Below are 13,289 nucleotides of genomic sequence, written 5' to 3' on the forward strand. Positions count from 1 at the left end.
TAGTTTTCATTTTATGTCTAAATTCAAGCATTCCGAGAAAACGTGTAGCAATTATATCAAGACAGACATGACAGGCACCAACATTAGTCTTTCATTACACACTTTTCATGCCTTCTCTCCACAGATTTCTTTGAGGCAACTCTGACTCCTTTTCTCACAGGCAGCTCCACACAGCACCCACTCCTCCTCTCCTCTGTACGACTGGCTAAACCCCAGCCTGTCCCTTCCCCAGCCACCTGAGCCTGTCTGTCCCACACACAGCATCCTCTCACCTTGTCCATCCCTTGCACGGCCACGTGTCCCTTCCTCCTCGCAGCACAGCCAGCAGGCTCCAGCCCACACTGCAGCAGGCTCTGCACCTCCAGCTGGAGCTGTGCTTAGTGAAACTGGCAGCCAGCTGACCCACGCTTTTATAACAACCAGCCTCACTGGGCAGGCAAGGCTGTTTCCACTCCTTGCTAATCAGTACAGCTGTAACTCGTTGGCAACTAGTGCCTTCTGCACTATCCTTACAAACTATTCTCCTACAGAAATGGACCGGAATTCCGCGGGGATTTTCCGGGGATTCCGGGGGATTTTCTCGGAATTCCGGGGGGATTTTGTCGGGGATTCCGGGGGGATTTTCTGGGGGATTCCGGGGAGATTTTATCGGGGATTCCTGGGGGATATTCCCGGGGATTCCGGGGGGATTTTCTCGGGGATTCTGGGCATATTTTCTCGCGGATTCCGGGGGGATTTTCTCAGGGATTCCGGGGAGATTTTATCGGGGATTCCGGGGGATTTTTCCCGGGAAATCGGGGGATTTTTCCCCGCGATTCCAGGGGATTTTCCAGGGGATTCGGGCATATTTTCTCGGGGATTCCTGGGGGATTTTCCAGGGGATTCCATGGGGATTATCCAGGGGATTCCAGGGGGATTTTATCGGGGATACCTGGGGGATTTTCCAGGGGATTCCTGGGGGATTTTCCCGGGATTCCGGGGGGATTTTCACGGGATTCCGGGGGGATTTTCACTGGATTCCGGGGCGATTTCCTCAGGGAATTCCGGGGGATTTTCTCGGGAATTCCGGGAGGATTTTCCCGGGGATTCCGAGGGGATATTCCCGGGGAATTCCGGGGGGATTTTCTCCGGGATTCCGGGGGGATTTTCCAGGGGTTTCAGCGAGGAATTTCCCGGGGAATTCCCGGTGGATTTTCCAGGGGATTCCGGGTGGATTTTCTCGGGATTCCGGGGGGATTTTCCCGAGTATTCCGGGGGGAATTTTTCGGGGAGTCCGGAGGGATTTTCCCGGGGTATCCGGGGTGATTTTACGAGGAATTCCGGGGGGATTTTCCCGAGTGTTCCGGGGGGATTTCCTCGGGGATTACGGGATGATTTTCTCTCGGATTTTTTTCCCCAATTTTTCAAGCATTTTTTCCCGCAATTTTCGTGGATTTTTCCCAAATTTTCCCCATTTCTCACTGATTTTTTCCCCATTTCTCAATGATTTTTGCCCCAATTTATCAAAGATTTTTTTCCCCATTTCTCACTGATGTTTTTCCCCCATTTCCCCCCCATTTCTCACTGATTTTTATCCCCCATTTTTCAATGATTTTTCCCCATTTCTCTCTGATTTTTTCCCCATTTCACCATGATGTTTTCCCCATTTCTCACTGATTTTTCCGTTGATTTTTCATGGATTTTTCCACCCATTTTTCGTGGATTTTTTTCCCCTTTTTCCCCATTTCTCACTGATTTTTTCCCCCCATTTATCACTCCTTTTTCCCCATTTTTCCCCATTTCTCACTGATTTTTTCCGCCATTTTTCATGGATGTTTCCCCCAATTTTCATGGATATTTCCTGATTTTCCCCCCCCATTTCTCACTGATATTTGCCCCCCATTTCTCTCTGAATTATTCCCCCCATTTTTCATGCATTTTCCCGCCCATTAATCACTGATTTTTTCCCATTTCTCACCGACTTTTCCCCCCATTTCTCACTGATTTTTATCCCCCACTTCTGACTGATTTTTCCCAATTTTTCGTTGATCTTTTTCCCCATTCCTCACCGATTTTTCCCCCATTTCTCTCTGATTTTTCCATCATTTTTTCATGGCTTTTCCCCCCCATTTCTCACTGATTTTACCCCATTTCTCACAGATTTTATTAATGTTTGTATTTCTATTTCTAATTATGTTTATATTTATATTTATTATTATTGTTTTGCATGTTTATGTTTATGTTTATGTTTATGTTTATGTTTATGTTTATGTTTATATCTATGCAGGTTAACGTTTGTGCATGTTTATGTCTATGTTTATATTTATGCATATTTATTTTTATGCCGGCGAACGCGGGCAGGCGTTTTATGTAAACGCCTATCCGCCGGGGTCCTAGAGAGGCCGCCATCTTGAGTGTGTCGGGACTCTCAAAATGGCGGCTCGGGCGGCACCCCCCGCCTGACCTTCCCAAAATGGCGGCAGAAAGGGCGGGAAAAAATCAGGACCCCGGTGTGTAGGCATAAGATGCCTGATTACATCGCCGACGCCGATCCGCTCGCCGACAATTTTCCCGGACGTTTCAGAGCGTGCCGACAACGGCCGCGCGGTCCGCGGTGCCGCGGGCGCTGAGGGCGCCGGCGAACGCGGGCAGGCGTTTTATGTAAACGCCTATCCGCCGGGGTCCTAGAGAGGCCGCCATCTTGAGTGTGTCGGGACTCTCAAAATGGCGGCTCGGGCGGCACCCCCGCCTGACCTTCCAAAATGGCGGCAGAAAGGGCGGGAAAAAATCAGGACCCCGGTGTGTAGGCATAAGATGCCTGATTACATCGCCGACGCCCATCTCGCCGCCAATTTTCCCGGATGTTTCAGAGCGTGCCGACAACGGCCGCGCGGTTCGCGGTGCCGCGGGAGTGAGGGCGCCGGCGGGTGCGGGCAGGCGTTTTATGTAAACGCCTATCCGCCGGGGTCCTAGAGAGGCCGCCATCTTGAGTGTGTCGGGACTCTCAAAAATGGCGGCTCGGGCGGCACCCCGCCTGACCTGCCAAAAATGGCGGCAGAAAGGGCGGGAAAAAATCAGGACCCCGGTGTGTAGGCATAAGATGCCTGATTACATCGCCGACGCCGATCCGCTCGCCGACAATTTTCCCGGACGTGTCAGAGCGTGCCGACAACGGCCGCGCGGTCCGCGGTGCCGCGGGCGTGAGGGCGCCGGCGGGCGCGAGCAGGCGTTTTATGTAAACGCCTATCCGCCGGGGTCCTAGAGAGGCCGCCATCTTGAGCGCTGCCCGCACGGCTGGGTCCCGGCCCGCGGGCCCTTCCGCCATCCTGAGAGGGGCACGGTGCAGTACCCGCCTGTGTCCACACGGGCGGCAGCACTGCCGCCCAACTCAGCCCGGCACTGCCGCCCTGTCAGGGACAGCCAGAGAAGGGAGAGAGTTCCAAGCACCAGAGTCCCCACCCGTCATAAAATCCTCTCAATGAACGCCCCAAAAAAACCCCGACCCAAACTAAAAATGCCCTGCCTCTGACCAAATGAAAAAAAAACCCTTTTATATATAGAAATCATCTATTTTTTAATATTTAATTTCTAGTCATAATCTAGACATATTTCATATATTCAATTTAATTGCTATTCTATTTATCATATATACAATATTATTTTATTATTCATTATATACATAGATTTATATTACTAATGTTATTTCTATTTTATCTATATCCATCTATATTTGGAGGTTCATTGTTTTTAATATTATTTCTTTAAAAGCTCTGCCTCTAACCAAATAGAAACAAAAAACTCGATTATTTTAAATTCTATTTGAATATATTTTTTTATTTAGTTTTCATATTTATATCTGTAGATTTATATGTCTATATTGTGTATTCTATATTTATAAACTATTTAACGTATTTTTTACTTGTATATTAATATACTATATGCTATTTACATTCTATTATAACATACTATTTAATATAACATATTAAAATCGATAAATTATTTATATTACATACTACATACATATATTTTATATTTATATTTATTTCTATAGATTTATACTTACATATATATATGCATATATAGTTATAATAATTTTATGTCAGTATCTATTTTTGCATATTTGTATATTTTTGCCTATATGATTTATATTATTTATTAAAAACCCTCCTCTAACCAAATAAAAAACAATAAAACATTCCTTTTAAAGTCTAAGTATTTATATATTTCTATTTTCATAACAAAATATAATGTAATGTAATATATTTATATATTGGTTTCTTATATTTGCTTATATATTTTTATTCTTTATCTTTTCTATTTACAGTATCTATTAAAAAACCCTACCTCTATCCAAACACAAACCAATAAAACATTCCTTTTAGACTATATTTAGCTATTTTTTAAGGTTCTGTTTTTCATGCATTCTACACCCACCCCTCCCTCTCAATGTTCTGGCACCCACCATGACCCCCCCCCCCATGCCCGACTCACCTGCTCCTCCAGCGCAGCCCGGCTCCCTCTCCCAGGGACCTTGGGGTGCCCCAAACCACGTCGGAGCCCCCCTCAGCCTTTTTTCCTCACCCCAAAGAAGGCACAGAACGACTCCAACTGCCCTGGACAGCAGCAGGGCACTTGACTGCAACCCCTCCCATGTGTCCATCCCACAGAAAGTGACTCTGCTGACACCAGAAAAGGGAGGGCAACCCCCACAAGGGCTGAAGTTCCTCCCCAGCCCTGCAGACACAGGGGACAAGGGGCAGAAAGGAGGAGGGGCAGCAGAGAGGACAAGGGAAGAAAATCAACATCAAGGTGCACGATGAAATGGAACCCCCCCTAAAAAAAAAAAAAAGAAGAAGAAAAATGAAAACGAAAAATAACCAAAAAACGAAAAGAAACCCCTGGCATGCTGGATGGGCAGCACAAGAGGGAGGGATTAAAAATGAACAGGGACAGTGTCCTGGTTTTGGGCAAATTTGGGGGAAAACCTCCAGAAGGAGCCCCCAGACAGCAAACCCCACGACTCCTTCCCCCCACCCCACCGGGTTCGGGAAGAATTTCCTCGGAGAAGAGTGGGAGAAAAAAACCTCTTTATTTAACAAGCAAGACACTCCCCAGCACAGGGAAAAAAGACAACACCAGCTGACAAAAAACTCTTTCACCGTTCTGAAGGGATGACGAGTTCAGTCTCTCTGGCGAGTGGTCGCCCAGTTATCAGTCTCTGGCGCTTGGGAATGGCTGCTGCAGGTGACAGAGTGTAGACTCCCGGTGTTTCTTGGGGTTTCCCAGGTCCCCGTCCGGAACAGGTTCAGATGGTATCCAGGAGAGGGAGGGGACGGGGTGGAAGAGAAAACAGTCCAGGGAAAAAGTTGGACTGCCTAGCTGAACTAACTAATAAGAAAAAAGCAAGGGCAAAGCGAAGGAAAGAAAAAGAGGCAGAAGCGAGCAAGCAGGCAAGCAAGCAGGCAAGCAAGCAAGCAAGCAAACCGAGCTAAAACCTCTCCTAAACATAGACCATGGGGGAGGTGAGCCGGCTGATAACAAGACAAAACAAAGCTTCACTCTCAGAGTCAGTCCTGGAAGCACAGGACATAATACCAAACATAATCAGGACACATGATTGGAGATAGAAACACCATAACATCACCCTAGGACAGACAGTGACCGGGACACAAGGATCCCACGGGAAACAACGGCACAGGGAGCACCACAGAGGCACAGAGAAGGACGGAGAAAAGACAGAGAGTGCCAAACACACAGCAAGGACTGAGGGGTACCATGACAAAGAGGGAACCCAGGAGCCAGAGAGGAAGCGAGCACAGCCCGTGCGGGGCGGGCAAAGACGGGCAAGGAGCAGCACAGCCACGGAGACAGAGAGGCACGGCCAGCAGGACAGAGGCTCACCAGGAGAGGGGCACAGCAAGGGAGGAGCACCGGGCAGCGCTCCTTTAGGACAAGAATATTCACACACACAAGCAATTCCCTCATTTGCACCTCATTCTTATTTCACACCCCCCCCCCCCCCCCCCCCCAATAAAAAATTCAGCTCATAGCACAGGCAGCTCTGGCTTTTCCCTGCACAGTATTTCTACCAAGGCCCTGGGCACAGCACGCGGTCGCGAGTCACCTGAATCAATCCTGATTTAACATTTCAAAGCTTCTCCTTCTGGCACTGCACCTTCTCAGACCCGGGCTGCCATGTTCCACTCCCCTCATGGCCACATTCAAGAACAACTGTTGCCATTCTGCAGAGAATTCCCAATATGACTCACGTATTATCAGTGGGCAGAAAACTCTTTGGGCTTCAGTTCCACCTCTCACCTGTTCCACGTGGAGGGAGGACAGGCATTAGTCACACATCACAGCAGCAGTGATGGATCAAGGCTTTTTTTTTTTTTTTTTTTTTTTTGATTGAATAAAAGGGTAAGAAAAAACAAACCAGGTCTCATACAAATGTCTTGAAACACCATTAAAGCTTTTTAAACCCAAGGAGACCATCGTGATTCCTGACTTCAGTCTTCTATCCATACTGGTTTTGGCATCATGAAATCAATCAGAGTCTTTTAAGAAATACTAAATCATCATGACTAAACCCCGGGCTCCTGGTCATTTGCACTTACAGCCCCTTGTAGGAAGCTCTCCAGCCTTTTTTTCCCATCCTACGTTGGACAGAGGATGGCTGTGAACCGCACGCCTCCACACAAACAGTCCTGCCGGTTCCTCAAAAAGTTTAAAATGCCTGTGATAAAAATGATAGAAAGTAATACTGCCTCTCACACTGTGCAAGAAATGGGAAGTTGGACTTTCAATGTCCCACTGAGAGATGCCGAATAAAAGCTTCCCCATGAGCTCGCACAGAGTAGTAACATTTCTTGGACGAAACTAAACTAAGATTTTTTTTTTGACCAAACAAGATAGGTCTGTATGAGAACAGCTCAGGAGGCTTTCAGGGCTCGCAGTGATGCTGGCAGAGCACAGAACGTTAAAGATGAAGTCTTAACTCCCTGAATTAATGCCCTGTGGTAGCCAAATCTTTTTGCAAAGACACATAAGACTTGCTTCTCCTTGTTTCCGAGTTCCCAAGCCGTCCTGTAATTCGTCACCTGCACTAGTGCAGACCAATCTGCCGTGGGCAAGGAACAGATCCGGCTCCTGAGCTCCAAGCCACGTGTCCCCGATGGAAACCCAAGTCAGGAATACAAAAACACCTGTGGAAGAAAGACGAGAGAAAAATCAGAAGACACAGATATTCTTCTATTCCCACACAGAAATACCGAGCCAAGCTGTTTACCTCTGGGACTCTGTTTTAAAACAGCTCCCCAGCTCTGTTCCTAGATGGAAAACGTGGAGTGGCTTTGCCCGTGCAAAGCCAATGAGCCTCCTCACAAGAAGGAACAAACCAGTTTCCTGCTAAATCAGACACCTGGAAATCTCACCTGTCACATGCTGTCATGGACCAGCAAGAGGGATCAGCATCCAGGCCCACGTGGACTTGTTCATTCCTGGCTTCTAATGCAGCAGGGACAACAGCACTGAAGGGAAATGATCACGTCTTCATTTAAAGAGAACCCAACTTCTTCATCAAAGCCATCACTGTCCTCGAGCAGGACATCCACCATATCCAGGACATCTAATCAGTGAAGAAAAACATCAAAGCAAGAATCCAGACTAACAGGAAAAACAACAGACGTAGAATGCAACACTCCAGGAATACAAGGCATCTTTTTAATTCTTTTTAATTAAAAAAAAAAATAAAAAATAAAAAAAAGGATGAAAGCCACATTTGTCACGCAATACAACTTTAAGTGCAACCCCTAAATTACAGCTGAACCTTCACTCTGCCTTTCAATGCTGCTGTCCAGCACGGAGCAGCTGTGGCTGCTCCTGGATCCCTGGATGTGTCCAAAGCCAGGCTGGACACTGGGGCTTGGAGCAGCCCGGGCTACTGAAAGGTGTCCCTGTTCATGGCAGGGCTGGAACTGGATGAGATTTAAGGAGCCTTGCCGGCCAAACCACTCTGGGATTCCATGACTCTGTCAACAGTCCCAGGCAGAAGGGCTAGATTTCCATTTGAGTTCAAAAACGCTGCTGCAAGAGCATGAAGAGAGATTTCAAATACCGTTCAAGTGGCACAGCCACGGCAGAAATGACTTTCAGAGGTAAAGCGGCAACTTGGCAATTCCACTTCGACTTCTGATACCAAGAACACGTGGAGAGCTGAATCCTGGAGGGCCCTTACTTAACAGGATTGCCAGAGTTATCCATCCCCAGTTTGCTGATTAGGGCTAGAAAGTGTATCCCCAAGTCATGGAGTTGGGATGTTGACAGGTTACCACATACCATCAATGTGAGAGACGGGGATGCTGATGTTATCAGAGTCCTGTTTAAACAGAGCCACCTGGAGCGTGCTGGCTGCCTGAACCAGGTCTGCTGCCTTGTCAGTGTAGGGACAGGGGTTGGTCACCAGCTTCAGCAGGACCTGTCAGCAAAGGTGGGGAGAAAGGTAAGTGCACCTGCTGGCTGGCAAGTGCAGGGGAACCACACGGTACTGAGAACGACCACGTGCTGAAAGCTGGGCAGCTTTTATGAGGACAACTTCCATAGCACTTCTGCAGGATTCTGTCTACAGTTCCTGCTCTACAGGCCACACTGATGGAAAAACAAAAACCCACCACAACTTGGCACCTAGACTGCGACCACACACCGAGTACCTGGGCAGACCACAGTGGAGGCAAAGCACTGGGCATTCAACATCCTGAAGAGTAAACAGCAAGTGTCACCTTTCCTTGTCAAGGACCACCATCTACTGAGCTCTGATAATGTCGGCACCTAAAGAGGAGATCAAAGCTACCCACACCTACACCACTCTACCCTTACACCGACAATGCTGTAATAACAGCTGATCTCTTTGGATTTCATTTTCCTACAAATCATTTGGCTGCCCTCCCACTGAACACAAGAAGGATGCCACCTCCGTATAAAGAATCCCAAACAAGGCTTTTCTCAGAATTCATTCGCTGGTCTTTGACAGGTTTCTCAACAATAGCAACAAGACCTCCAGTTTCCACTAACACTATTCTTTGCATTTTTTTATCCAGCTGATTTGAACACCGTTACCTTTTCCAAAAACTGAATCACTGCTTCCTTCTGGTCTTCTTTTGTATTATCCGAGTGCTCCAGCCAAATTGAAAGCTCCTTCCACGTGTACTCAAACGCTCCACTGTCACGTAAAACCTGTCCAGGAAACAAAGGAGGAGGTGTGTAAATAAACCTCAAAACACCTAAAATACAAAACCCCGAGGGATGCAGATCTTTTTCTATAGTTACCTTCATGCTTCCTTCTTTTAGGAACGAAAAGAAGAGCAGGTTGATGAGGAGTCGTATCTGCCGCTCTCCTCACCCTCAGTTCAAGAGGCTCACTAGGGGGACTTCAGCTGCATAGTGGACAATAAAAATCCTACTTCTGTAATTTTTGGAAAGCAGGTTATACTGCTTTCAGAGGGCGGTACAGCTTTCTATCATCACAGGCAGTTAAAAAAAAAAGAAAAAAGCACCTTCAAAATAGCCTGTAGGGGAGTTTTAGAAAACTACCGATGAAACAGAGGAAAATCATTGCTAAATTAAACCTGAATCAGGCTACTTGTACTTAAAGCAATCAGGCAGAGGGATGAACAGTCACATAAATGAGCAGTGGGCTGTGACCACAGCAAGGTCCAGAGAGAAGTGCAAGTTGCTGGGGGTGGTGAGGAAGACAACAAGTCACACACCCTAGAGACAGGCTTTGACGTGCCTAGAAACTTCCCCCCGCTTTCCTGCTCTCCAAATTCAGGCCCTGACTGCGAGCACCCAAACTCGGTGACCCCGAGCTCCAGCTCTACAAGCAAGAAAGGAGGAGGGAGAAGAGGAAGGAATCCGAGTGACACCAGGGTTCAGCTCCCTCCCCCTAAGGCCCAGCAAGAGAGGAAACCTTGCCCAGCTTCCCGACCCTGGCACCTACGTTGGACGACTGCAATTACACAGGATGAATCTGTGCCTTTGCTCCTCTCCACACATCAAATACAAGGAAGCCATCACAACTCATTTGTTCTACAGTTACTCCGTGTACAACACCAGCAGCTCTAAAAATAACTGCTGCTCACATCAGTCTGACAGGGGAATTCATTTAAAGCAAGAAAACATGAAGGAAAAAGGATTCATTATAATATAAGCGACTATTTTTGGCAGGGTCTGGAAACAGAAATGCACCTGCAGCTCTCACAAAACCGGGCAGGAACAGAATGTGAAATCCAAAAACGAGCCTTCAGTTACATGGCACTGTGCAGAAAAGTAAGTCCTTACCATCTATTCTTAGCAGCCTTTCTGCTGACGGAACTGCCCCAACTTCCCTGTTCCTGCTTTCCCTTCAGAGAAAATGCAAAGGACTGAAGTGGAAAGTGGACACAGGAACAAGTCAAGCAGTCCATGTTCCCACCTGGCAAAAGAATCCAAAACCATCAGAAAAACGGCACATTTTGAGCAGCTTTCGGTTGAGACATTCATTGCTGGGAGACCAAGTGAACCTGCCTTTAATCCCTTGCAAGGATCAAGGGCAACTAAACCCGAATTCAGTCACTGTAACTGGATTTTTTCTTGGCAGGACAGTCTGGTTGCATTTATTCCTTATTCCTAGGGGTAAATCTCTACCCCTCCTTAGGTAACTAAAGGATGTCCTCTTTGAATAAGGTGCTAAAAACAGCAGCCTCTGGTGTCTGGTGGACTTCGAGCTGACCAGCTTTTTCTCAAAAGTCAAATAACTAATTTAAATATGCAGAGGGGGATGCTAATTTTCAAGACAAAAAGTACTCCTTGCATCAAAGCTGGGATCAGACAATAACAGAGAGGACTACTCTGCAGGGCCAGAGGAAACCGGAGAAGACTTATGAAAGGCTAGAGTGCTGAAGTACAGATTAAAGAAACGCTGATAAAAAGTAAAAATCCAAAGCAATATCTTCTTGATCAATGTCAAGACCTTTGCAGGCACCAACTGCACTGATTTATTACAGTATCAGAATTCATTCAGCCTCGGGGGGGTGCGTAAACACGACAGACATTTTCTTTGCTCTTTCATCAACTGCTGCAGTGAAGTCCGTTCACAGCATTGATTTCTGTCAAATATTTCGTTACTAGCCGGTTATCTGACAGCAAATTTCAACAAGAGGCACAGGAAAGGAGACTGGTGACCACACAATCCTGCAGCAAAGGTAACTGCTTCAAGAAAAAATCGTACAATCCTGAAATTTCAGGCCAGTGGGATAGAGTGAATATCCTGATATTTCAATTCCAAAGCTTACCTTAATGGTCTCGGGCTCCGGGGCTTGGAGGGGGGGTCGGTTCGGAAGGGCCGCCTCCGGAGGAGGGGATCCCGGGGGGAGTCAGGGGCCCGGGGAGGGGGGCGAGGCGGAGGGAGAGGAAAAAGAGGAAGATGAGGAGGAGGAAGAAGGGGGAGAGGGTTTGAGAGGAGGGGAAGCCCAAATCCGTGCTGTGTGCGGAGCTCCGACAGCACGCTGCAGCCCGCAGCTCAGTGTGAGCACGGGGCAGAGGAGGCGATTTCTGGGCATTCAATCACCCTGAGGCGGGCCCGGCACCGCCCCTGCAGCACCGTCCCCAGCACAGCTCGGTACCGCTCCGGGATCACCCGGCCCCGCCCCCGGTGCCGCCCGGGACCACTGGGGACCGCCCCTAAAGCACCGCCCCGGCCCCGCCCGGTCCCGTCCCCGGGACCTCCGTGCCCCGCCTCGCCAAGCCCCGGCTCCGCCCCGAGCCTGCCCGGGCTGCGCCGGGACCATCGCTGGCGGCCCCGCCCCTCTTCCCCGGGCCGAAGCGGGCTGAAGGAGATGTCCGCACGATTGGAAACGCCGCCGAAAATCGCACCCGTGGGATCGGTGTCGGCGTCGTGCGCAGGCATCCCACTAGAGCGAGCGGGCTCCTTGCTGTGCCACCCTCCTTTTGCAGCCAGAGTTAGAAGGTCGGGGAGCGACACCCGAGCCGCCATCTTGGGAGAGGCAGGCGCGCAGTACCGCGCTCTGCCCACAGGGTGGCGCTTGGGAGACAGGCAAGGGATGGAATCAAGGAGTGTCCCAATCCTTGAGGAAATCCCCCGGAATGAACGCCCCAAAAAACCGCGACCAGAACTGAGAAACCTCCTGCCTCTGTATGAGTGCAAAGGGTGTGCAAGGAGTGTGCAAATAGTGTGCATTAGCAATCGATCGGCAGGCATTGGCAATCGACCGCCGATCTAATCGATCGGCAGGCATTGGCAATCGATCGCCGATCTAATCGATCGGCAGGCGCGATCGATCGATCGCCGATCTAATCGATCGGCAGGCATGAGCAATCGATCGCCGATCTAATCGATCGGCAGGCATTAGCAATCGATCGCCGATCTAATCGATCGGCAGGCATTAGCAATCGACCGCCGATCTAATCGATCGGCAGGCACGATCAATCGATCGCCGATCGAATCGATCGGCAGGCATTAGCAATCGATCGCCGATCTAATCGATCGGCAGGCATTGGCAATCGATCGCCGATCTAATCGATCGGCAGGCATGAGCAATCGATCGCCGATCTAATCGATCGGCAGGCATTAGCAATCGATCGCCGATCTAATCGATCGGCAGGCGCGATCAATCGATCGCCGATCTAATCGATCGGCAGGCATTAGCAATCGATCGCCGATCTAATCGATCGGCAGGCATTGGCAATCGATCGCCGATCTAATCGATCGGCAGGCATTAGCAATCGATCGCCGATCTAATCGATCGGCAGGCTCGATCAATCGATCGCCGATCTAATCGATCGGCAGGCGCGATCAATCGATCGCCGATCTAATCGATCGGCAGGCATTAGCAATCGATCGCCGATCTAATCGATCGGCAGGCTCGATCAATCGATCGCCGATCTAATCGATCGGCAGGCATTATCAATCGATCGCCGATCTAATCGATCGGCAGGCGCGATCAATCGATCGCCGATCTAATCGATCGGCAGGCGCGATCAATCGATCGCCGATCTAATCGATCGGTACTCGCGATCAATCGATCGCCGATGTAATCGATCGGTAGTCGCGATCAATCGATCACCGATGTAATCCATAGGCATGCATTAGTTATCGATCACCGATCTGATTTTTCCCGCCATTTTTCATTGATTTTTTTCCCCATTTCTCACTGATATTTACGGCCCATTTTTCATGCATTTTTCCCCCATTTCTCACTGATTTTTTTCCCCCGCAATTTTCGTGGATTTTTTCCCAATTTTTCCCCATTTCTCAC

General features: G+C 48.6%; 1 protein-coding gene across 10 annotated transcripts in view; it reads right to left on the minus strand.

Moving 5' to 3' along the window:
* Positions 1-5,049: 5,049 nt before the first annotated feature.
* Positions 5,050-13,289, minus strand: part of LOC148221224 (nucleolar pre-ribosomal-associated protein 1-like) — a 33,758-nt gene continuing 25,518 nt past the window's right edge. For 5 of the 10 annotated variants that reach the window (XM_088178744.1, XM_088178749.1, XM_088178748.1 and 2 more), the window contains 4 exons: positions 9,094-9,410; positions 8,317-8,455; positions 7,413-7,606; positions 5,050-7,184 (listed from right to left, as the gene is read on the minus strand). Coding sequence is in view for 4 of the 10 variants with exons in the window: in XM_088178745.1 (XP_088034871.1) it covers positions 7,473-7,606; positions 8,317-8,455; positions 9,094-9,309 (489 nt within the window). In the remaining 6 variants the exon portion in view is untranslated. The other 5 variants (XM_088178751.1, XM_088178747.1, XM_088178745.1 and 2 more) reach the window with 5 other exon arrangements.

The sequence above is a fragment of the Sturnus vulgaris genome, chromosome 25 (genome assembly GCF_052056855.1).
Source record: "Sturnus vulgaris isolate bStuVul1 chromosome 25, bStuVul1.hap1, whole genome shotgun sequence".
Classification (NCBI taxonomy): domain Eukaryota; kingdom Metazoa; phylum Chordata; class Aves; order Passeriformes; family Sturnidae; genus Sturnus; species Sturnus vulgaris.